Source organism: Onychostoma macrolepis, chromosome 21 (genome assembly GCF_012432095.1).
Source record: "Onychostoma macrolepis isolate SWU-2019 chromosome 21, ASM1243209v1, whole genome shotgun sequence".
In the NCBI taxonomy this organism is placed as follows: domain Eukaryota; kingdom Metazoa; phylum Chordata; class Actinopteri; order Cypriniformes; family Cyprinidae; genus Onychostoma; species Onychostoma macrolepis.
In genome coordinates, this window is record NC_081175.1 from 8,509,696 (window position 1) to 8,536,019 (window position 26,324).

The 26,324-nt window shown below is 38.9% G+C and overlaps 1 protein-coding gene across 2 annotated transcripts in view; it reads left to right on the top strand.

Moving 5' to 3' along the window:
• Nucleotides 1-371: 371 nt before the first annotated feature.
• Nucleotides 372-26,324, top strand: part of ublcp1 (ubiquitin-like domain containing CTD phosphatase 1) — a 53,250-nt gene continuing 27,297 nt past the window's right edge. Inside the window, exons 1-6 of one of the 2 annotated variants that reach the window (XM_058758396.1) lie at nt 372-485; nt 922-953; nt 1,075-1,241; nt 1,343-1,434; nt 1,597-1,682; nt 1,904-2,019. In XM_058758396.1, coding sequence (XP_058614379.1) covers nt 1,088-1,241; nt 1,343-1,434; nt 1,597-1,682; nt 1,904-2,019 — 448 coding nt within the window. In that variant the 5' untranslated portion in view covers nt 372-485; nt 922-953; nt 1,075-1,087. Of the gene's footprint in view, nt 486-873; nt 954-1,074; nt 1,242-1,342; nt 1,435-1,596; nt 1,683-1,903; nt 2,020-26,324 lie in introns of both variants that reach the window. The other variant, XM_058758395.1, reaches the window with a different exon arrangement.

Genomic DNA, 26,324 nt, shown 5'->3' on the forward strand with positions numbered 1-26,324 from the left:
TTTTGCTTGAACATGTTAAACATATCTAATCAATTTTGATACACATATGCTTACATAGGTTCCCTATGTTCCTTGTTATTTTTCTTGATGTTATGTTGTATTGTATTTACGTTTGATATATCATTGTTTAATAAAAATTAAAAAAATGTTTGGTTAAGATTTGAATCGTATATGTGTTAAAATTACTTGTTCCTTTCTACTTATGTTAACTTATGAATGATTTTTCTTCTCTTTATACTCCTTTGTACTTTGTGATAATGCCTACCTGTATGACATGATCAGTATATCTCATACAAAAAAAAAAAAAAAAAAAAAAAAAACAACTCCCAGAAGATACACTTATTTGATCTACTCTTCAACAGCAGGTGGCAGTAGGCGCAGCGGCCGCAGTAGACAGGCCGTCATAAGCAGAGAGAAGAAGAACAAAGCAAATCTAGTGTGTACCTGCAGCAGTCAGCTTGAGCTTTGAATGAATTGTATTTTATGTAAGTGAGAAACCTTTACAGGATTTACCTATATTTTTTGTCTGTCCGATATAGATGGCCTGGATGAAATTTATCGAGAAGTTAGTGGCGTGGTTACGATTAGTCAGATCAATTATAAGAAATGCATTACATAGAAAAAGAGCTTAATGAGTTAAAAGCTAACTGGCTAATGCATGCTTGTTCACTAAAGCAATATGCCAGCCAGATCCGTTCATCCCTCGTTTTTAATAAAAAGAATAGCAAAACAAATACATTTACAAGTAGTTAATTTTTTTTTTTTTTTTTACAAGCACAGAAATGTAGTAATGCTCAGTCTATGTTGTTCATGACATAAGCAGCTTGTGTTTTAAGCTGAGGTTGTTTTTTTGTTGTTGTTTTTTTTTTACAGTAACTTAATGTAGCACCTGACCTGTTAATTTTGTTGTGTTTTGACAAGTGGACCTCTTCTGATGGTGTAGCGTTGCCAAGGTAACATCTATATGCTAATGCAGTCTATAAAGTTTGCATTGCGTTTCTGACAAGCTGACAGATAATAACCCAAACAACGAAAAAATAACGCACAAAAAAAAAAAAAAAAAATCTTTCACAGCTTTCCCACCAGCATGTCTGTTTCCGTTATTATAAAGTGGGGTGGACAGGAGTACTCCATTAGCACACTGTCTGAGGAGGACACCGTGTTGGATCTGAAACAGTCCATTAAATCTCTCACAGGAGTTCTCCCAGAACGACAGAAGCTATTGGGATTGAAAGTGAAAGGTGAACAGCATTAATAACATACACTGTCTGATACACAATATGCAAAGAAGAAGAAGAAAACACTTGTAACTGGTTGTTGTTCAATTCTCTTATTTTGTCAGGTAAACCAGCAGATGATGATGTCAAACTGGGTGACTTGAAGTTGAAGCCCAATACCAAAATTATGATGATGGGCACCAGAGAAGAAAGTCTGGTAGGTAATACTATTGATTTTAATCATATATTTCTGAAAGCTGTTAAATGATGTAGCCTCCACCTAGTGATTTTTTAAAACATATACAGCTTTAAAGCTTTCTTTATTTGTAAATTTTATTTTTTTGTGCAGGATCTCCTAACCTGAGTTCCCTTTTCACAGGAAGATGTCTTGGCGCCTCCACCAGAAAATGATGATGTGGTCAATGACTTTGACATTGAAGAGGAAGTAACTGAGGTTGAAAACAGGCCAGTGACACCCAGTTATTTATTTATTCATTCATTTATTTTACTTTCAAAAGTTTGGGTCAGTTTTTGTTAAATTAATGAATACTTTCATTCAGTAAGGATGCATTGTTGACCAAAAGACATTTATAATGTTACAAAATTATTATTATAATTTTTTTGTTGTTGTTTTTTTGTTTTTAACTTTCTATACATCAAAGAATATTTGTTTTCTTTTCATACAGAGAGGAGAATTTGGCCAAGATAGCTCGTCGGGTGAAAGACTATAAAGTTGAGGAGTTAAATTCCCCAAGACCAGGAAAAAGATTGCTTGTTCTAGATATTGACTATACGCTCTTTGGTGAGTCTTTAAAACCCAGACACATGCTTCTGATTATATATGTAGCTATGAGTAAATCCGTCTAGCCCAGGCATTCTAAAATCCAACTGGACCATGGTACATCTGATAACGGTAGCACCATTTTATCATTTCTACAGTTTAAAGTCAGCAGTGTGTCAAAATAACAGAGCTGTACACACCACAAGCGCTGAGTTGTTTGGTCTTTCTATGTTATATTCTCTAATATTTCTATCTAGAACCAAACGCCCTTCATTCCAAGCCCTTTTCTGCTCTGTTCATGTTAATTTTCTCCAGTTAAAGTTGGAAAGTGCTACAAGAGTAAGAGCAACAATTTTAACAACGGTATCAAAAACACTAAGAGCAGCAAAATAGATCAGTAACTAAAAGACTGCAGAAATAGAGAATGCCACAAACACAATTATCTTTATTTCATACTCTGATCATTCAAATGAACCAGGTTGGTGACCAGACCCTTTTTTTTTGTCTGTATTTATATAATATAGTACAAACGGTCCCACTTTATATTAGGTGGCCTTAACTACTATGTTAACATACATGTTTTTACATTGTACTTATATTTTTAAAAATACCTATATGTAGTTACATCTGTAATTAATTTCTGTAATTACATTTATAATTACACTGTTGACCCATCCCTTACACCTTAAACCTACCCAAACCACCAAACCTGTTCCTAACCTCACCCATATCCCACCTCAAAGCAGCAAAAGTGTTTTGCAATACAGTATGAACACAATAAGTACATTGTACTTATTTTTCGATGTAAGTACATAGTAGTTAAGGCCACCTAATATAAAGTGTGACCGTACAAACTAATAATTGGGAGAAGTATTTGTAGATGACAAGGAAAGACAACTTAAACTTTGAAATTACTAGTTAATTTTGTTTTCTGCCCATGATGAGAGTGTTTGATTATTTGTTTGTTTGTTTTTAGCAGATAGGTCAACTTCTTTTAAGCTCTAGGTCCTTCTGTGCTACAAGGTACATTGGGCAGCAAGCGTAATCCAATTGACCTATCGGTAAGCCCCTCCCCTCTAACACAGACTAGCCAATGGCAGTCGAGTATCAGTTGCACGGGGAGCGGAACTCGGACATCTTTAAGTTTCAGCGCCATAGAGAAACATTAGAAGATCTGAAGCAAACATCGATTTTATGGTGTTTATGCTTCAAAAATGGAAAAACTATGTGCTTGGGGTACTTGTAACACTGATTCAAGGTATCCTGAGAGGATAGGCAATAGAATTTATTTTATTCTATTTCCTAAACCCAAACAAATCAGAGCAAAATATCCCTAAGCATTCACCCTCAATCCCAATGAAGACGAAAAACATTAATTTTCTTGTCATACTCTCATTAAGTTACAATTTTCGGTCCCACTTTATATTAGGTGGCCTTAACTACTATGTACTTGCATTTAAATTAATCATTTGGTACAATGCACTTATTGCGTACATACATGTTTTTACATTGTACTTATATTTTTAAAAATATCTATATGTAATTACATCTGTAATTAATTTCTGTAATTACATTCATAATTACACTGTTGACCCATCCCTTACACCTTAACCCACCCTTAAACTTACCCATACCACCAAACCTGTTCCTAACCTCACCCGTATCCCACCTCAATAGCAGCAATGGTGTTTTGCTATACAGTATGAACACAATAAGTATATTGTACTTATTTTTTGATGTAAGTACATAGTAGTTAAGGCCACCTAATATAAAGTGGGACCCAATTTTCATCTGCTCAAGCAGAACTTTAATCATCTGTCATCTTGGGTTTCAGCAAGGTATCTCTGGCTAAAACTAGCTAACGTTAAAGTTAGTGAGTCCATGCTAACGTACAAAATACATTAAATAGTGAACTGTTCTCACGTCTTGTACAGTGTAGGGCCAAAACACATAAATGTAAAATAATAAAATCTTACCTTGCGGTATATGAACAGTGTTGATCCGGGATTTTTTCATCTGCAATCGTGACGACCGTAATATGAGACTTTTCCTGCTTGCATTGTGATCTGTAAACCCTCGCTTCCAAATTAATATCCGCAATATTTATTTTAAAATCTTTTATATATCCCTCCATGGCATATTTAAGTACCACTTGAATAGTGGTCCTTCCAGTGTTTCCCCTACGGCACCCCCCGCCCCCCTTGAAGGTCAAGTTAATTTTATTTAATGTTATTTTCTCTATAGAGTCTGGGAATGTGTCGTCACAGCGGCAATGCATTTTGGGAATTTAGGTCACGGGAGCTACAGCGGAGACTGAATGGTAGTGAATGTAGACTTTTTATATTATTTAATGTTTATATTATTCTGCTTAAGATCGCATTGCAGTGGTTAAGGATTACTGTATCATCAATTGTCATATCCGTTTGCATGGCCGGTGTGAAAAATGTGCTTTCTCCGCGTTTTAATGCCGAAAAAGCCGAGGTTTTACCTGCAGACATTGACATAAAGGCTACGGCAATTGATCATTCCAACGTGATCTAATGAATCATATAAACATTAAACATGTCTACATTCACTACGGAACGGATGAAAATTAAACCGAAACTCGTATGGTAAACATCTAAAATAAAATGTGGCTTTATAATTCATCGCTGTAGATTTAATATATTATAGATACAGTGATTTGCATTAAACTGTAAGCCCTCACACCACTAATAGAAGGAAATCATATATGGAAATATATACGAAATAAATACGTTAATACCTGGCCAATTTTTTTACGGATTAAGTTTCCTTCATTTATTTGATCGCTCGCTTCGTTGTTCGGCATCCTAATGCCGAGTTCACACTGCACGATTTTAGCCCGATTTTTCACTCGCCGACAGGTTTTGATAAATCGCCGACAAATGCCCGACATCGGAGGCAAATCGGAGCTCGTTCACGCGAGTGACAATCGCGCAGTGTGAATTACCAAAGACGCGATCTGAGAGAATCGCCGACACGTCGCCGACGCCCGTGAAATATTTGGCATGCTAAATATCTGGAGCTGTCGGCGATTCACAATCACGCTGTGTGCAATGATTTCTGACTGAAAACTACATCACGATGACCTTCAGCCAATGAGAGACAAAGATACAGGGCAGAGGGAAGTTCGGTGAGGAGTTATAGACCATATCACTGATATGTACAATTATATCATACAGAAACAAGCACAAACGCTTGACCAGCCGCAACATCAGCATAACAGTTACTGCAAAATTATTATTTACCACTCTTTGCAGAACACAATCCCTGTTCCCTGCATCTCCCTCCTGCATAATCTGTTTTTGTTTTTGTAGCTGGAAATCAGGGCACAGACAATTTGCGGGCTATATTTTTTTAATACTTCCAGTCTCGCTCGAGAACAACGGGCTGAGGCAACTTCTCGTGTGTGTTTTGTTGTGAAACGTAGTTTGCGGATGACAGAGTTGTCGGCGATTCTTCCTATTGTGAAATCGTGCAATGTGAAAGCCCCTGTCGTCGATCCATCGTGCAATGTGAACACAGCAGCGACTGAATGCTTCCCCAGATAGTCACACAGTGTGAAAACAACAGCGATCCGACGAGTTTGAAAATCGTGCAGTGTGAACTCGGCATAAGTTAGCAGGAATCTTCAACTTGGTTCAGTCAAGTCAATGTATTTATTTGCATCCACAATACACATCGTTTCAAAGCAGCTTCAAGTTCTGTTACCTCTATAATGGCTTAACTCTTAACACTGAGCAGTTTTACCGGGCAATATAACGATATAACAATGATCCACTGTTTGAGATCTAGCTGTAGTGTATTCTCCCCTTACAAAATTAGCCATGGTTTTGCTACTCTAACCATAGTTTATCCGTGGTATTTAATAAGATTGTGGTTATAGGAATGGTAATACATACACCAAAAGCACGTCGCTACACGTTTACTATAGTAAAACCATGGTCAATTGTCGTAAGTGTTTTAGCAGTTAGCATATATCAGTACCACTGTAGTGAAGGAGACTGAATAGTAATGAATATTTGCAGCCTCTCAGACAAACAACAGCGATTTTTTTTTAATTTTTTAATTTTTTTTTTATTTAAATTGATTTACATATTATTCCGTTTTATTCTAAGCGTATGTAAGATGTTTTTCAAAAAATATTAATGTAAAACGGTTGGCTGTTTCTGTGGTGATTTGCATTTGTTTACGCTGTGTGCTCCTGAGCGTGACCTAAAACATGGCGGAATCCGACGCGGCGTGACGTAGTTTGCCAAGCTCTATAGCGCCAGACCACAAAAGAAGTCATTCAATGTTACCTTCCCTATATAACAGGTCTATACCTTGTTCTTTTATTAAACAAACTAAATAGCATTATGTTATTTATCTATTTACACGACGGAATGTCATTTCTGAGCTACGTTACATGGTCGCGCTCTCTGTATCGCGCACAGCGGAGTTCCGCCCCGGTTCGCGCGCACACACACACATAAGCGCACACACAAGTGAGCACACTCCCACTCCTATTTGTAAATATTAAGCCGCAAAACGACTACTAAACGACTTCTGCGTTTCTCTGAGTTAATGTATGGCGCAGACGCGCGGGTTTGTTCAGTACTCATACAGAAGCCCGCGTGACTCTTGCGGTGATATTAACTTCTGCCGCCTCACTAAATGAGGACATAAATACATAAACAACATCTCCAGAACTGCTCTGAGAGTCACTTAATGAGCATTCGACCGTTTCATTTGAGAAAAACTATCCTCATATATCATATACACAGAAATGTAAAGGTATTCACGGCAACCCGTCAAAATAAAAGTTCGGTTTTGGCTATATGGAATGCTCAAATGTCTGATTTCACATAGAACTACCGGTTTTCTCACAATAAGTTAATATACAGCCTATTAAGATAATGCTGTAAATAAGAATCTGAAAAGAAAGAAGCTTTAAAGAAATATTTTAACGTGCTTGAATAAATCCAACCACCCCTATAGATTTAAGTTTTACTTTTCATCATCTGTGACTGACAGAAAAGCGGCAGGGATTTAAATCTTTAACAAGACTCAAACTGACACAGGCAGAGTGAAAGACCAATCAGGTAGGGTACAAGTGATTTCAAAACATTTCAGCCGGTTTATATATATCGTATATATTATTTATAGTATTAGATGTGTTTGGTTGAGTTACCCTGCAATAAAGCGTGCTTCACTGTAGTAGGCTACTACGGTGATTATCTCGTTAGTGCGCCACGCGAGCAGGACGAACAACAATTGGCTGTCTGAATACTCGATTCTGATTGGCTGGCAGGTGTTGATTAAATTCGTTGAACTGCTCAGGTAGTTCCAGGTCAGTTTAATCACGTTCTATATTAATGTGCTTCCTATAAACATTGGTAACCATGGTAACATACAGTTGCAGTTGAATAGTAATACAGACGAAAATAACCGTCATTTTTATCGTTCCGTCAGATATTGCAGCGCAAATATTATTAACATCTTTAATATGTGATTGCTGTCAAATGACCATGGCATAAACGGTTACATAACTACTGGGAATGTCATATACATAACATTATAATGAGAACTCTATTATAATAAAACCATAGACTGTAAAAAAAAATGGACGTAGTGTCCGTGACGTCACCTGTAGGTTTCTGTAAAGCGTTTTTGAAGCCTAAAGTGGGCGGAGCCGACCGCCGCCATCTTGAAGCGCGTCACCGCGTCACTCCCGGATAATCGAAAATGGGCAAAAGGCGGACGTGGGTGAAGCTGAGCTGAAACCACGCCCCTCTATAGTGACAGCAGTGCTGCCGTGCAAAGACAGAACACCATAACCGTTTTGGTCGAAAATGAGTTATTGATCATTTTGGGACATTAATGACCTCCTTTATCATGTGTTTAAGTATCATGGAGAAAAGCCCCGGAGAAACCAAGGCAGAACACAGTATACCATCAGTTACTGCGCTTTGACTTTGTTTTGGAAAGCTCAGATAAGTTACGGTGCTCTGCATATGTTTGCATTCGTTCGTCAATACTGTGCCAGCCTGGAGTATACGGTATTCTGCCTTTGTTTTACTGTCCATTAAAGTCTACCGCGTTTATTGTGTACTTCTATATCTGTTGGCACTTCATTAGACAAACAAATGAGAGAGATCGCGATCTAACAAACTGCTCCATATAACAAAGCACTGTAAGCAATAACGATTAAAAACATCTAATTGCCAGATTCCCAGTGTCCTACCTATAATTATTTTTTTCTGTACAAATACAAATCATTAAAGCCAGTTTTCTAAGTTTCGCACTAGCGAGTTTCACACTTTGGAGCAGAGCTCGCGGCAGTCCACCTGTCACTCAAGTGGCCACGCCCTTAATTATGCAGAACTTTAAGGCTTAATATAATTTAAACGGATGAGTTATAAAAAAATTCACCCCCCTCACAGTTGTCACGAAGGGCAAAATTAGCTATATAGACCAAAATAATTTTTTGTACCAGGCTGTAAACATGTTTTTTTCTGCTGTAAAGTTGGGCATTTTAACATGGGGAGTCAATGTGATTGACTCCCTTTTGGAGCCAGCCTCCAGCGGCCAGTCGATGAATTGCAGTTTTAGTCACTTCCGTGTTGGTTTCACTAGAGGGAGCGGGAGGTTGCCGCTTGAATAAAACACTGTGAATTTTTAGAGTTTTCTGCACGTTGTTGCGTGAATAATGCGTCCACAAAAGGAGTTCATTCAGAGTTCATTAATTTTGTGCAAATAGCCTAAAGGCGTCCGTTACACATTTTCTCTGTGTTAACGTCATTAATTATGACTCTTGAATGTCTGACTTGACTCTTGGTAATTTGCCCCCCGCCGCCCCCAAACATATGATTTGACTATCAGTCGGCAAGATTCGAAAATTCCGATTTGAGTATGAAAATCCTTAGTTGTGGACACCCCTAATATAGTCTTTAAGTTTTGCTGTCCATCCTCAACCTGAAAAACAGGCTCTACTCTTCACCATAATGGTAACAGTACAAAACTAACATAACCGAAACCTGTAAATCCTAACATAACACAACATTTAAGTACTAACTTATGTCTCCCTATGTTAATCTTGTGCAAAACACACAAAATAACACTTAATTTCAACATTTATTTTCCTTGTTGTTTGATGCAAAGCATGCTGGGAACTAGAAAACTCAATCATTTTAAGTTCAGCTTACTACAACGACATTTTGAGTTTACAGAAGTCCAATTAACTTTCATTATTATTTGAGTGAAATTAACTAATTTCATTTAAAGGTCCCATGGCATGAAAATTTCACTCTACGAGGTTTTTTAACATTAATATGAGTTCCCCTAGCCTGCCTATGGTCCCCCAGTGGCTAGAAATGGCGATAGGTGTAAACCGAGCCCTGGGTATCCTGCTTCGCCTTGAGAAAATGAAAGCTCAGATGGCCCAATCTGGAATCCTCCCTTTATGTCGTCATACGGGGAAAGGTTACCTCCCCTTTCTCTGCTTTGCCCGCCCATGAGAAAATGAGATACTACCGTGCGAGTATTTTTTTTTTTTCCTCGAGAGACATCATGGCTTGCAAACGAGCAAAGCATGGCAGTTGCTCAGTGTTTGGATGTACAAATGAACACCAAAGTATTTTTTTAGTTCCTTCATCCGAGCCTACGGCTAGCATTAGCTACATGATAATAACTGTAACAGCATACATAAACAAACCAACTAAAGTACCGTATCCAGACACAATATTTTAAACTAACCATTCGGAGACGTCCTGCTGTAGCCGCTGAGTTGCAACTTCATCCTGTGCTTCTCCATCCGGATCAGATTCTGGGTCAAACTGAAAAGCTTGAACGACTGTCTGTTTACGAGCCATTGCGATACATCCACTGTCAACATTAGCGCATGGTAGTGCAAGCTGGTTAAGGCCACACACCCACTCTCCACCTTGCCCCGCCTCTCTCCTCCTCATTAGCATTTAAAGCTACAGACACAGAAATGGCTCGTCCTAAGGAAAGCTCATTGTGGGACTGGCTTGTAGTGGCTGAAATCCTGTACCAAGGCTGAATTTCAGGAAAGAGACTTACTATGGACCACTTAGGCCTATATAAAAGCATCCAAAAAGCAGCATGTCATGGGACCTTTAATTCATTTCACTGTTCGGTTTAACAGTGTTAGTGGTATTTGATGCAGAGAATGCATCTAAGGCACCGTTGGTGGAACACATCCAGCTTTTGGGCAATGTGCACTTTTTGTTTCTCCAGGTCTCACTGCCATCACAGTGGACATATAGAGGCAGATCTTGAGTGGTCTGCTAATGCTGGGAGACATCCAGATGTTGCGCATCCATTGAAACGCATTGGTTGCCTTGCCAATGCATTGGTTTACATCCAGCTTTAATTCGCCATCTTGTGTGATCATACTACCCAAGTTTGTGAACTGGTATACGTATATCAGTGAGCGGCCAGTTGTCGATGGTGATTGGCATCAGCAGATCTTCATCTTTCCACTCATTTGCATCACTTGGGTCATTTTGATGTTGATTCACGAGTTCACCCTTACATCTAATCTGATAGCAAATAGTAAGCATATTTTGGCATGCTGTCCTGGGGGAGGGCTCCGATCCTAGAATATAGCCCAAACCCAGATAACTCCCCCTATCCCTAATATGGGATAAAAATAGATTAGGAGTTGGGGTGGAGGAGGGATGCTGGAAAACTGTCAGGTTGTTTGCAATCACGTGATTCTGATGACGCGCGAAATGCAGCTGGAGGGCAGGAAGTGATTTTTCTCCATAGGAATCAGTAGCAGAAACTCAAAATTCCTGTGTTTTGTGTTGTTTAAGGATGCTTAAATCGGCCAAACCGAGAAACCACAAGGACCTTTTATCGTGTAAGAAAATGTGTTGTTCGTAAGGGGAGAAAAGTCAAGAAATTGACTGAAAAACACGAAAAAGTGGCTTGTAAAGCTGCGTCTGCGGTCGGGAGGAGCAGTGTCGGATAATGCTCGTGTGTGCAAATGGTTAATATAATAAGACATAATAATATATTAAAATATTAATAAAGATATAAATAGACTGGGCTGCCACCTTTCGCACATTCAGCGTGAGACGGTCAGAATTCACTCTAAACGCCACGTGCAGACATGATGTAAATAAGATATCATTTGCAGTTGTAAGAGCTTCATATCACAGAATATCGTGGGATTGCGATAAATTGAAGTGAGTGACAGCTTTTTAGTGATTAACGTTATAAATGAAAGCGCTATTTGCTCGCTTTCTAGGCTAATCGATTCAGAATTGAAATAAGTTGTTTTAAGTGCTACTAACAGGACCAACAGCCACATCCCAGATAGCAAAATACACTCAGGCCAGCTCCGGTTAGATTCTCGCCTGCCGGAGACTTAGCCTATCCCTCGGCCCGATTCCGGCCAGATGCAGCGGCCGTTAGCGAGCCGACACTGCCGCATCCGAGCTGGAATCGGCCCAACACTGAAGTGCACAGTGCGCTGGACGTGACCGTTTAGCATTGAGTGAATTCTGACTGTCTCACGCTGAATGCGTGAGCGGTGGCTGTCCAATCTGTTTATATCTTTATTAATATTTTAATATATTATTATGTCTTATATTATATTAACCATTTGCACACACAAGCATTATCCGACTCGCTCCTCCCGACCGCAGACGCAGCTTTACAAGACACTTTTTCGTGTTTTTCAGTCAGTTTCTTGACTTTCCCCCTCTTATGAATAACAAATTGTCGTACACAATAAAAGCTCCTTGTGGTTTCTCGGTTTGGCCGATTTGAGCATCCATAAACAACGCAAAACACAGGAATTTTGAGTTTCTGCTACTGATTCCTAAAATCACTTCTTGCCCAGCAGCTGCATTTCGCGCATCATCAGTGACGTCATGTGCAAACAACCTATTGGACAGAGGTAGGTAGGCTGTATATATATACATATTGTGCTAGTTAGGCTGTTTAGCTAAACGAGTTACACCTGTGCCAAATTGGTTGATTATCTGATCGTGCTCCTCCTGAACCTTGTTAATAAAACATCATTTCAAAGTCCGATCTTAAGTGCAAATCTTTCTAGCCTGGTAGTAAGTTGCTGTAGCTTCTCCCACGACTCTGCTAGTAGAGCAATATCATCTGCAAAGTATCTTCAGCAGAAATTCTTCACTCTTTGTCAAGTATCTGATACCTTATTGCTTCATCCTGTCTGTCTTAATTGGGCCTTGCTTGTTCCTTAATCTGTTTAGGCATTCTACGTTTATCAGTCAGTTTTCAGGTATCTTCCTGGATCCGGCATTCACATTGTGTTTACCTTCACCTAGCTGCCTACTATCGTTTCGGCATAAGATATCACCATATGTTTGAATGATGACCATTGATCTTCCACTGTACCATTCTCAGGATTCTGAATCACATCTGCAAGGCACTGCTGGTATCGGTGATTTACTGCATCGTTCTTCATCTTGTTCACATCAAACGGTCTTTTTGAGTTGGGTGCTTGTTGTTTTTTCAGTCGCAACCTTAGCACTGCTTTTAGAAGGTGGTGGTCCAAACCGAAGTCAGTGCCACGGTAGACATGCATGTCCTGAAGCGCTGATCTCCCATGGCTGCTAGATGTAGTCAATCTTGTTGCTGATTAACCCATTTGGTGTACATCAGGGGCCTGTACCATGAAGCTGGATTAGCTGGCTAGCCAAGTAAATTTCAGTTTAGTTTGCTCCAATCCTGGGTTTTAGGAACCATGAAAGTGGCTTGGCTTTTAGCTGCGTTCATTGCCATAGTAACTTACGCTCCATGGCTAACCTGCTCTGGGGCAGGTTATGTTCTGACTTAGAGATCGCAAACTGAAATTGGACCAATGAGATGTGAGCAAAGTGACACATGTCTGACACAAAAAAGTCACTCCCCCAGTTTATCTTGCTCCAAATTAAAGGTCACTAGTACAAAACCAAGTAAAATTGTCTGGCTTTAATATATGATTTATATTATTATTAATCCATTACACACAAACTATTTTATTTGAACAATTATTATAAATTGTTTATTTTAAATGAATGTTAATAAATACAGAAGTAATATAAATAAGTTGTAGAATCAATAGATAATGCAGGAAAGCTGCTGCCTCTCTCAACTACCAAATACCACTGCAACCTGAATGGAATCTCAATCTAGCAGCTTAATTGGATTTATATAGCCATACATGTTTATAATAGGCATTTACATTAACTGTAGGCTTACTAACGGTAATGACAGTAACTCATGACTGAGTGGGCGAAGCACTGATGCATTCTAGTTATTATAGTATTGGGGAGTGGCCATGCTCAGTGTGTCATTGTGACATGGTTTCAAGCCTGCCAAAAAAAAAAACTGAAAACAAAGATTAAAAGCTGTTTAACTGTCTAACTTCAGTACTAGTTCACTGTCTTTTTAACATGTTTTCAGCAATACATTTCTAACACTTATAATGTATTTAGAAACCATTTTCTGAATTGCTTTTACACACTGACTTTAAGTCAGGTGATTGTGCTAGCCAGGGCAGATGTTGAAATTCATCTCTGTGCTCCAGCTGTTCAGTTTTTATGATCATGAAACCATCTTTTTTGCATTTTGACGTTCCTATTACATCTTTAAATAAACTCACAAAATATCAAGTTCAAAATACATTTGTTTTCTTGGCTGTGTTATCTTAAAAGGACTATGTATTATTTATTTTATTTTTTTCTTAACATATGAAATATCCAGGAAAAAAAGTCCCCTGCAGGGCTCTAGACTCATTCTTCCCACTGGTCACAAATTTAGTTTTTTGTTTTTTTGCTACACCATTTGATTTATCAATGCATGCTGATGAACTGTTATCATAGTTTATAGTGGTAACGAAAGTGTTCAACATTCAACTCGTTCTTTTTCATCAGTATTATTTGTGATTTAAATTTTGTAAACAGGAATTCCTTTTCATGCACTTTCATTTTCAAATTCACGATCTTGGAGTCACGTTTTACAAGAAAAGATAATTGTCTGTTTTGCTTATATCTATGCACCTTTCACTTTTTAAGACTAAAACAAAAGATGGAATCATTGTTATTCTTAATTTAAAAGACAACAATAAAAAAACAGTACGTTAAGATGACAAACTAGCTAACATAACATTAACAAAAACGAATAAAACGAGGCATGGCACATGTATATCTAAAATATATGTGTGTGTGTAAGGGATAATCAACGGCTTAAAGGATTTTAATGCACGACGTGGAGGCAAAGAACCACCCGACGCGAAGCGTTGCCTCCGCGAAGTGCATTAAAATCCTTTAATGCACGACTAGCCGTTAATTATCCTGCTTGTTCCATGGTCAGTTGGTCATTTGCCAAGTTATAGACAAGTTAAAACTTGTATTGCTCTTTGCAGCGCAATATTTGACAGAATGGGTAAAAATGACAGTTATTTTCGTCAGTTACGGCTCATTAGGTCTAGCATTCTGCCTGCTTCAAATCAGACACAAGAAGCCTCGTTCAGACTGTCAGCCCAAATCTGATTTTGTGCATATCAGGATGGAATCTGATTTGAATAACTGACTGTCCACACAGCATATCGCAACTGTTCATATCCGATTTGTGTGTCCATAAGTGTTCTTTCGTTTTTACGGAATGTGCATTGGTTTCTATGGTAATGCCGTTACGTTGTTATGCCTAAGTTAAAAACAACAATAACAGCAATATAGTTTGCAATACAAATGTCTGCGCGTCTCTCTACAAACAATTAACGTTACTTCAAAAACAGTGATTTTATCACCTTGTTGCTGGGGAATATAATGTAGCGATCTAGTATCTATCTTTTATTTTAGTAATAAAAATCGCGGGGAAGCATTGACAACAAGTTTGTGTGTGTGCAGCACAATCTGCGATCTCCGACCTATCTCTCTCTCTCTCTCTCTCTCTCTCTCTCTCTCTCTCTGTGTGTGTGTGCGTGCGCGAGTGATGCGTGTTGGTTAGTATGCATCAATTAAAGCAGCTGTAGCATATTTAAATTAGCATTTGATTTCTCATTTGATAAGCTATTTTGATAGTTTAATTTATCATTTGATAGTTTGAGCATTTGATTTGTCATTTGAGTAGTTGGTTTGAGAGTTTGATTTATTATTTGATCTTTTCAGGCATTTGAATTTTCATTTTAAATTTGTTAGGAAAAAACTTCCATATATTAGCTCAAAGGGGGAATATTAATATTGAATCATAACTCTTTATAATTAATTATAATATTTGGATACGTTAATAGAATTAGCTTAAAGCAGAATTTACAGTACAATCAATTGACCAGGTCGTCTAGTGAACGCTCTATTGTATTGATTATTTATGAATTCAAAGAAATCTTAATCTTAAAATGACTTTGTTGCAAGCAGGGAATCAGAAACAAATACTCCTATGTATTGTGCACAAAGTTTTATTAACTAAATCACAAACACCTAACTAGACTAAATAAACAAACAAATAATAAAAAAAAAAAATATATATATATATATATATACATACATACATACACCACACACACACACACACACACACACACACACACACATGGTACATGGGAAGGGTACGTGATGCTGGATGAATGAAACCTGACAGAAACAGGGGAAATGAGGCTGAGTTGACCATCTGAAAGAACCATCAGTCTCTAATTCAAAGCACATTATACGATAGCTTACAACAAACCTCTGTGTGGTGAAAGGAATGATACTTGCATTTGATTTGGCTGTGGGATGAGAGTCTCGTGAAGCTTCTGAAGAAGGTCTGGATGGTTTAATTCGATGGCCGAAGTTGCAATCTCTTGAAACTCAGAGGTTGTTCTTGACTCTGTTGGGGTTGAGAGAGTCCCCTCTCCTGTAGCAAATCAGCTCAAAAGGGAAATATATATAAATAATTACAATTAATTATGATTAATTACAATTATTCATATCGGCTGACAGTAATAACTGTAGCAGAATTAAATTTGCCATCAACTGATCTGTTCGTCCAGCGAACATTCAGTGTAAGTTCATATCAACTCTAAGAAAGGATATTTCCATGGCCACAGAAAATACTTTCCTATTAATGCATTAGAGCATGTAGCAAGGGTCAAAAGCATAGAGACATTAATTTTCAAGGCAGAACCAGAAACTCATGTAATTTGTGCACACAACTTTTATTAACTAAACGCTAACACACATAACTAATCTAAACAAACAAACAAATAAACATACACTCACGCATACATACAAAGGGGAGCTAAAGTGGATGAATGAAGCCTTTAGAGAAACCAGAGAATGCAGTTATAGAGAAAGTCAGTTAACCACTTGAGTAAAACCATCAGCGCTGTGTATAACGGGGTCTATAGCTTATACTAAACCTCTGTTTAGTTTAGTTAAATGTCAGTCACCAAGGCAATGCAAGTATCGTACGAGTGTCTGGATGCAGTCTCGGATGAAAGTCTTGATGGTTTCAAGGTTTGTACTCGCGATCACGTTCTTCTGGGTTGAAGTGTGATGAATTCCAAAGATGTCCTGACTCGATGGTGATTGGGAGTTTCTTCCCAGGTAAAAAGTGAAAAAGAGCTAAGAAAGAGATCTGCTGAGGTCCGAGGACCTTTGGTTGAATGGAAAGTCAAGGCAGCAAGGCCTGGCACAAAAACTTAAGTGTCCAGAAGAGTTCTAGCTCACATCCTCATCTTCTCAGAATCTAAAAGATTTGCAGACTGGGATATGTTGTAGCCCACTGGGCACTCCCGCACTGGCTCCAGCTCTCCATACGGGCAGCAATCAGGAGATTTAGCAGAAGGGAACGGTGCGTGAGCCCTTTAAGGTCTGAGAAGAGTCATGCCTTTCAGGATGGGCTTGACCAATGAGAGAGGCTGAATTTCCAAGCGGGAGTTTGGAAATACTGGGGGGTTTTATGACTCTTTGTCTGAGAGCATGATAATTTGCATATGAACTGGATTGGAAGTTGATATACAAACTATTAAAGATTCTTAGAATACTAATATGTTGCATAGATATCAACATATAATATGCACTCTCAATTAGATCATCCGGAGACGAATTGATAGAGACCAAACATGGTATAAGTGAGGTGATATTAACTAGTGATCTATCATAAGCATACATGAAACAGGATACAATACACAAGAACATATACAAGAACAGTAATAATATACACAATGATCTGAAGGATATGTGTGTTCATTCAAAGAAAGGTTTTCCTATGAATTAATTAGAGAAGAGTCCATTTTATGGGCATTATGCTTCTTTCCTAAGGGGAAATGAAATGTGTTGCTCTGCCCGCATTCCTTTGAGCAATAAAACTAGTGTTATCAGATTGGTTGTCATGGTAACTGGGGGCCTGGAGTCATTCACAGACGTACTGGCACCCAGTATGTGTTTTGTGTGAGGGGTCTGTGACTATTTGTTAATCTAATGACTAATTGATTTTGTTAAATCTAATGAAAAATTGTGTGTCTGATTTGTCCAAATGCTACACTCCTAAGTGGCTGGGTGTAAAATGGGGCCTGCTGGTCCTGTGGGCTGCAGTGGAACTGCAGGTCGCAATCCAGAGATGAAGATGCAGAAACTGCCGGGAGCGGGGAGAGAGAAATGTCTGAGCGAGGGCATTTCCATGATGGTGAATACCAGGGTTGAGTGAAGATGAACTCCAGTGGTATTAGTCTGACTCTTTCTGGTCAAGAGCCATCTCCCCAGGCTAGGGAGATCTCACACGGCTCTATATGTTGGGGCCTGCCAGGCGCACCCGCAGTAGCTCAGACGCTCCGTGAGTCCAACCACACGGGCATCTTTCATCCAAAGACGAATTGATAGAGACCAAACATGGTATAAGTGAGGTGATATTAACTAGTGATCTATCATAAGCATGCATAAAACAGTATACAATACACAAGAACATATATAAGAACAGTAATAATATACACAATGACCTGAAGCATATATGTGTTCATTCAAAGAAAGGTTTTTCTATGGATTAATTAGAGAAGAGTCCATTTTATGGGCATCATGTGTCTTTCCAAAGGGAAAACGAAGTGAGTGTTGCCCTACCCGCATTCCTTTGAGCAATAAAACTAGTGTTATCAGATTGGTTGCCATGGAACCGGGGGCCTGGAGTCATTCACAGACATACTGGCACCCAGTATGTGTATTGGGTGAGGGGTCTATGACTATTTGTTAAATCTAATGAAAAATTGTGTGTCTGATTGGTCCAAATGCTACACAGCGCATTAATATAGAACGGTGATTAAACTGACTACCAGTGCATTAACCTACCTGTGCATTAAACGGTTTTACTGCATACCTGCCAGCCAGTCAGAATCCAATATTCAGACAGACCATGGAAATATATTTTATATATATATATATATATATATATATATATATATATATATATATATATATATATATATATATATATATAGTGTGTACACTGAACAAAATTATAAACTCAACACTTTTGTTTTTACCCCATTTTTCACAAGCTGAACTCAAAGATTTAAGACTTTTTCTATGTACACAAAAGGCCTATTTCTCTCAAATATTGTTCACAAATCTGTCTAAATCTGTGTTAGTGAGCACTTCTCCTTTGCCGAGATAATCCATCCACCTCACAGGTGTGGCATATCAAGATGCTGATTAGACAGCATGATTATTGCACAGGTGTGCCTTAGGCTGGCCACAATAAAAGGCCACTCTAAAATGTGCAGTTATCGCTCTCACTCTCTCATACTGGTCACTGGAAGTTCAACATGGCACCTCATGGCAAAGAACTCTCTGAGGATCTGAAAAAAAGAATTGTTGCTCTACATAAAGATGGCGTAGGCCAGTGATTCTCAAACGTTTTTTCCGCCGGGCCGCACTATGGTCTAAGTGCAAGTCTCACGGGCCGCACGCATGTCATTTACATATTACGTCATCAATACAAACAAACCAGATTTATATTATTATTTATATTATAGTCTAAATATTATGGTATCTAAACGATTACATTTATTGAAATAAATAAATAATTCTACTCACCATTGATAAAACACCTGATGCTGTCGGGAGCTGACCAATTTTGTGAAATTCTGCTCGAAAGGAGTAACAGCACAATGAAGTTGCAGTCTGTAAAACGCGCACGGAAGCATGACTTGACACGCGACATTGCAGAAATGAAGCCTTGATCCAAATATGGAAAGCACTTTCGAATGTAATAATCTGAGGTTCTTTCGAGAGATGTTTTGCCACATTTCTGTATTTAAGGATGATTGCTGCGTAGTAGAGTATGGGTGTTTCTTTTTGCAATCCGTGATCGTGTGCAGTTGCTAATGCGTGCAATCGCTTTCTTACGTGTGCTGTTTTACCGGTTTCGCTTTCGAAATCGATCACGTTCGGCACGGCCCGCGAATGCCCCACCTTGGCTGATTCAGCATGGTGGGCCGCATTTGGATTTGTGACGGGCCGCATGCGGGCCGCGGGCCGCGGGTTGAGAACCACTGGCGTAGGCTATAAGAAGATTGCCAAGACCCTTAAACTGAGCTGCAGCACGGTGGCCAAGACCATACAGTGGTTTAACAGGACAGGATCCACTCAGAACAGGCCTCGCCATGGTCGACCAAAGAAGTTGAGTGCACGTGCTCAGCGTCATATCCAGAGGTTGTGTTTGGGAAATAGACGTATGAGTGCTGCCAGCAACCAGCATTGCTGCAGAGCTTTAAGGGGTGGGGGGTCAGCCTGTCAGTGTTCAGACCATACGCTGCACACTGCATCAAATTGATCTGCATGGCTGTCGTCCCAGAAGGGAGCCTCTACTAAAGATGATGCACAAGAAAGCCCACAAACAGTTTGCTGAAGACAAGCAGACTAAGGACATGGATTACTGGAACCATGTCCTGTGGTCTGATGAGACCAAGATAAACTTATTTGGTTCAGATGGTGTCAAGCGTGTGTGGTGGCAACCAGGTGAGGAGTACAAAGACAAGTGTGTCTTGCCTACAGTCAAGCATGATGGTGGGAGTGTAATGGTCTGGGGCTGCATGAGTGCTGCCGGCACCGGGGAGCTACAGTTCATTGAGGGAACCATGAATGCCAACATGTACTGTGACATACTGAAGCAGAGCATGATCCCCTCCCTTCGGAGACTGGGCCGCAGAGCAGTATTCCAACATGATAACGACCCCAAACACACCTCCAAGACGACCTCTGCCTTGCTAAAAAAGCTGAGGGTAAAGGTGACGGACTGGCCAAGAATGTCTCCAGACCTAAACCCTATTGAGCATCTGTGGGGCATCCTCAAACGGAAGGTGGAGGAGCGCAAGGTCTCTAACATCCACCAGTTCCGTGATGTCGTCATGGAGGAGTGGAAGAGGACTCCAGTGGCAACCTGTGAAGCTGTGGTGAACTCTATGCCTAAGAGGGTTAAGGCAATGCTGGAAATTAATGGTGGCCACACAAATTATTGACACTTTAGGCCCAATTTGGACATTTTCACTTAGGGGTGTACTCACTTTTGTGGCCAGTGGTTTAGACATTAATGGCTGTGTGTTGAGTCATTTTGAGGGGACAGCAAATTTACACCGTTATACAAGCTGTACACTCACTACTTTACATTGTAGCAAAGTATCATTTCTTCAGTGTTGTCACATGAAAAGATATAATAAAATATTTACAAAAATGTGAGGGGTGTACTCACTTCTGTGAGATACTGTGTGTGTATGTGTTATATTATATATATATATATATATATATTGCAATGGTGAAAAAAGAATAATATATAGGGGGTACATCCGCTAAAATTATTAACGCATTTAATGTACTTGCCCTGCCCCAGACCTATGTGGGTCATCTGGCATTTTATACAGTTGATTGTTGACAAATATTAGGCAGGGCAACAACACACTGTGTGATTGAGCCTATAGAGAACGTAGTTAGAATGTCCCTAAAAAATGCCCCTGTTTGAGTTTTTGTCTCATATAGTTAAGCAATATCATACGAGTGCAAATGTGATAATGATCTTATACAACAGTTCAGTAAGTAAGAAGTTAATATTGTGTTATTTTAGACACAATAGCCACTTTTCCACTGTCAGGCCAAACGGTTCTAAGAACTGTCAGGTACGGTTTCAGTTGTATTTCCACATGAGCCTGGTACGGCGTCAAGTCACCTTTATTTATATAGCGCTTTTAACAATACAGATTGTCAAAGCAACTTTCCAATATCTGAATAGGAAAATAGTGTGTCAATAATGTAAAATGACAAGATTAAACACTCAATTTTCAGTTAAAGGCATTTCATTATTGAATTCAGTGATGTCATCATCGAGCTCAGTTCAGTTGAAATAGTATCTGTGCAATCATGTAGACGATATCGCTGGAAAATAAGTGTCCCCAACTAAGCAAGCCAGAGGTGACAGCGGCAAGGAACCAAAACTCCAACCTTGGGAGAAACTAGGCTCAGTCGGGGGGGCCAGTTCTCCTCTGACCAGACGAAACAGCAGTTCAATACCAACTGCAGCAAAGTCAGATTTTGTAAAGGACTCATTTGGTTCCCCTGGTTTTGTCCCGATGGCTGTCTAGGTGACGAGGTCCTCACTGGGGATCTGTCTCTGGGGTTCATCTAGGTATCCTGATCTCCGCTGATGTTCAGGGCTGTAGAGGTCGTCTCTAGGTGCTGATCCACCATCTGATCTGGATACGGACTGGATCCGGGTGACTGCAGTGACCATCTGATCTGGATACAGACTGGATCGGGTGGCAACGGTGATCTCGGAATAAGAAAGAAACAGACTAATATTAGTGTAGATGCCATTCTTCTTATGATGTAACAAGTACATCGGGTGTTATGGGAAGTGTTCCTGGTTCTGGTTGACCTAATTAATGCAGCCTAACAATCCTTTATGGATTTTAATATTAGAAGCGTATTACTGTATTATGTGTAAGCCAGGTTAAAGAGATGGGTCTTTAATCTAGATTTAAACTGACAGTGTGTCTGCCTCCCGAACAGTGTTAGGTAGATTGTTACAGAGTTTTGGCGCTAAATAGGAAAAGGATCTGCCTCCCGTAGTTGATTTTGATATTCTAGGTATTATCAAATGGCCAGAGTTTTGAGAACATAGTGGACGTGGAGGACTATAATGCGATAAGAGCTCGCTCAAGTACTGAGGAGCTAAACCATTCAGGGCTTTATAAGTAATTAACAAGATTTTAAAATCTATACGATGTTTAGTAGGGAGCTAGTGCAGTGTTGACAGAACCGGGCTAATGTGGTCATACTTCCTGGTTCTAGTAAGAACTCTAGCTGCTGCATTTTGGACCATCTGGAGTTTGTTTATTAAGCGAGTAGAACTACCACCCAATAAAGCATTACAATAATCTAACCTTGAGGTCATAAATGCATGAATTAACATTTCTGCATTTGACTTTGAGAGCATAGGTCTCAATTTAGATATATTTTTAAGATGAAAAAATGCAGTTTTACAAATGCTAGAAACATGTTTTTCGAAGAAAAGATTGCTATCAAAAAGTACACCTAGGTTCCCAACTGATGACGAAGAATTTACAGAGCAGCCATCAAGTATTAGACAGTGATCTAGGTTATTACATGCAAAAGTTTTTGGTCCAATAATTAACACCCCTTGTTTTTTTCAGAATTAAGCAGTAAGAAATTGCTATTCATCCAGTTTTTGAAATCAACTATACATTCTGTTAGTTTTGCAAATTGGTATGTTTCATCGGGTCGCGAAGAAATATAGAGCTAATTATCATCAGCATAACAGTGAAAGCTAACGCCATGTTTCCTAATATCTCCGAAGGGTAGCATGTAAAGCGTTAAAGTTAAGGGGCCTAGTACTGAGCCTTGAGGTACTCCATACTGCACTTGTGATTGGTATGATACCTCTTCATTTAGTGCCACGAATTGATGGCTGTCAGATAAGTACGATTTGAACTATGCCAGTGCACTTCCTCTAATGCAACATAATTTTCTAGTCTATTTAAAAGAATGTTGTGGTCAATAGTGTCAAATGTGGCGCTAATATCCAGTAGCACTAATAGAGAGAGATACAACCACGATCAGATGATAAGAGCAGGTCGTTTGTAACTAATGAGAGCAGTCTCAGTACTATGATATGGTCTAAAACCTGACTGGAAAACCTCACATATAGCATTTTTCTCTAAGAAGGAACATAGTTGCGATGATACTATCTGGGCGGAGAGAGAGAAATTGCAATCTTGTAGACAGGAGTGTGTTCGACCAAAGTCCCTTTCTCAGCAATGTGCAGACCGATCGCTGTATGACATCAAAGCACCGCGAGAGCTGCAAAGAGCAGATGGCTCCGCATGCTTTTGAATCGCTCTCGTGGTACTTTGATGTCCGATTGGACTGCTGCTTCAAATCGAACACACCTCCATCTCACAGACGGTCCGTTTTGACGGCACACTACGCTCACATCGGCATGCAAGCATGTTGTCGGCGTGGAAATTCTTCATTGTGAGTTAAGCAGACAAAGTTTAATGGTGTAATTCAATAGGCCTTTTTCACGGTCCGCATTCGAAAAACAGACTGAAACTCAGCCCCTGCGGAAGCTTGCTCAGTTGAGACATCAACTTCTGCTTCACTGCAGCTTCTTTCAGTTTTTGGGGATTACTCCCTTCAATCTCTTCTTTAGCAGGTAAAATGCATACTCTACAGGGTTTAAGTGTGGAGATCGACTTGGCCAGTCTAAAACCTTCCACTTCTTGCCCCTGATGAACTCCTTTGTTGCTTTGGCACTGTTTTGGGTCATTATCTTTCTGCATGATGAAGGATCTCCCAATCAGTTTGGTTGCATCTTTCTGTAAATTGGCAGACAAAATATTTCTGTAGACTTCTGAGTTCATTTTGCTGCTGCCGTCATGTTACAATTTCTTCCTTCCAGTCAACTTTGCATTTAATATGCTTTGATACAGTACTCTGTGAACAGCCACCCCTTTCAGTAATGACCTTCTGTGACTTACCCTCTTTGTGGAGGGTGTCAATGATTGTCTTCTGGACCATTGTCAAGTCAGCAGTCTTCTCCATTATTGTGGTTTCAAAGAACAAGAGATACCCAGAATTTATACTGTAGGGATGGTCATTTAATGAAACTCAAATGTAAATATTCTAATATTTTGAGATACTGGATTTTTGACTTTCATGAGCTGTATGCTCTAATCATCAAAATTAAAACAGGAAAAACTATTGAAATGTTTTACTTTACATGTAATGAATCTAGAATATATGAAAGTTTCACTTTTTGGAAAAAGTTACAAAAATAAATTAACTTTTTCTCGATATTCTAATTTTTTTAGATGCACCTGTGTGTGTGTGTGTGTGTGTGTGTGTGTGTATATGTATGCTTGTGTGTATAAATATATGTATATACAGTGCACAGCATAAATGAGTATACCCCCTCTGAATAAATATAAAAGATGTATTTTCTTAATGATCACTAATATAATTCATGGAAGGATGGTAAAATTGAAATGTATTAAACATATAATTAATAAAAACAACAAAATATAAGCCAATATTTTCTGTAAGATAAGTAAATTAGTGTACAAGTTCATGACAAATTTTCACATCTGTCCTGTTTAACTCCTGGAGGACGACCTCCTTAAATACTCTGGTCTTTAATGGGGAGTTTTACTCAGCTCGTCTCTACAGAATCCCCCACAGCTGCACAAGAGTGTTAAGATTAAGTGAAATACATGTCCACTGAAGGATTTTCACCTTGGAGGAATACATATCTTCATTGTCATGCTGAAAAAAATGCCCAATAATGCAGGGAATGAGGGAAGTTTTTGTATTACATCACACAGTGGAGTGTGAATTCATGACAGCATTGATAAAGCACAACTCCCTCACACCTTCAGCACTCACTCATCCCTATATAAGAGCTTTACTACCACTGAACGTCACTGCGCGGGTACCAAGCACTTCTCACTGTACTCCTCCTCAAGCAACACCAGAACATTTTGGATCCGAAATAATTGACTTGGTCTCTTGAGACCAGAGTATGGATTCCCAGAAGTCTCTATTCTGTAAATATGGGCCTTGGAAGAGTTTAAATGAGTTTATTTTGCTTTGGCTACAGTAGGTAATTCTAGTGGTGACAACAACCATGCATGTCACTTCTGCAGGCTGAGGAGATAAAGTGTCACTTTTTTCATAGCTTTTGCCAGCTCTGAGACACTTGCATGTTATTTCTCCTGCTCTTTTTCTAGCAAAAATTCACTAATCACTAAATGAAAACTTAAAGTGAAGACCTGATTATTTCAGGAGCCTTGTCACTAGTCCATTGTTTTTGAATGTCGGTGCTACTTCTGCTATATTTTCACACTTAAAACAATAATTTGGTATTCCTCTTGTACCATTGTCCTCTTTTATGCTAAGAAATAATTCACCTTGCAGTTCTCTCCCAAATGGTTCCACTGCTGCCAGCATTAAGTCTGACTATGATTCAGTGCACTATATAACACTTTTAATTGTCAATAAATTACTTGTCTTTAACAGTTTTGGTTCAATATACTTACCTGTTGATCAAAAATATCCTTAAACCTATATTTTTATTTATTTATTTATTTAATATTATTTAGTAATTTTCATGAGGGTGTACTCATTTTTGCAACACAGCATTTTATCACTTTGATAAGAAAATCTTATTTTGCTGAATAATTTTGACATTCTTCTTTGGTAATTGATCAAGCAAGCTTGTTTGAACATTATATCTCCAAAGAACCCTAACATGTCATGCAAGTACAGATTAATTGCTGAATTTAAGTTTTAGATGGGGTGTACTCATTTATGCTGTGCACTATATATGTGTGTGTATATGAAGAGTTCTTTTCCAAAACGCGATAAACGCCAAATGAAAAAAAAAAATTAGTTTGTCATGCCATTTTGCTGTGTACTGAACCTATTCACTGCTCCATCAATGTTTCATGCCAAATCGCTATATTTCCTTGTTTAAAATGTACTGCAAGATGCAGTTCCTTTCCAAACCGCTATAAGCGCCAAACCTGTTTTTAATCTAAATGTGATATGTCCTCTCGACCAATCAGAATTCGTTCGATGCAATCCAACATGGCGACGCTGTGAAGCGTTTGTTTGTGCTCAGTCAGACCATTTTAACAGGATAAATTGAATATTAACAAAATATATGGGTCTAGGTAAAAAAAAGTCATTTTCATGAAAACTATTAAAATGGATTTATAGCGTTTTGGAAAAGAGCTCTTCATACATTATATATATATATATATATATTAGTGGTGGGCCGTTATCGGCGTTAAC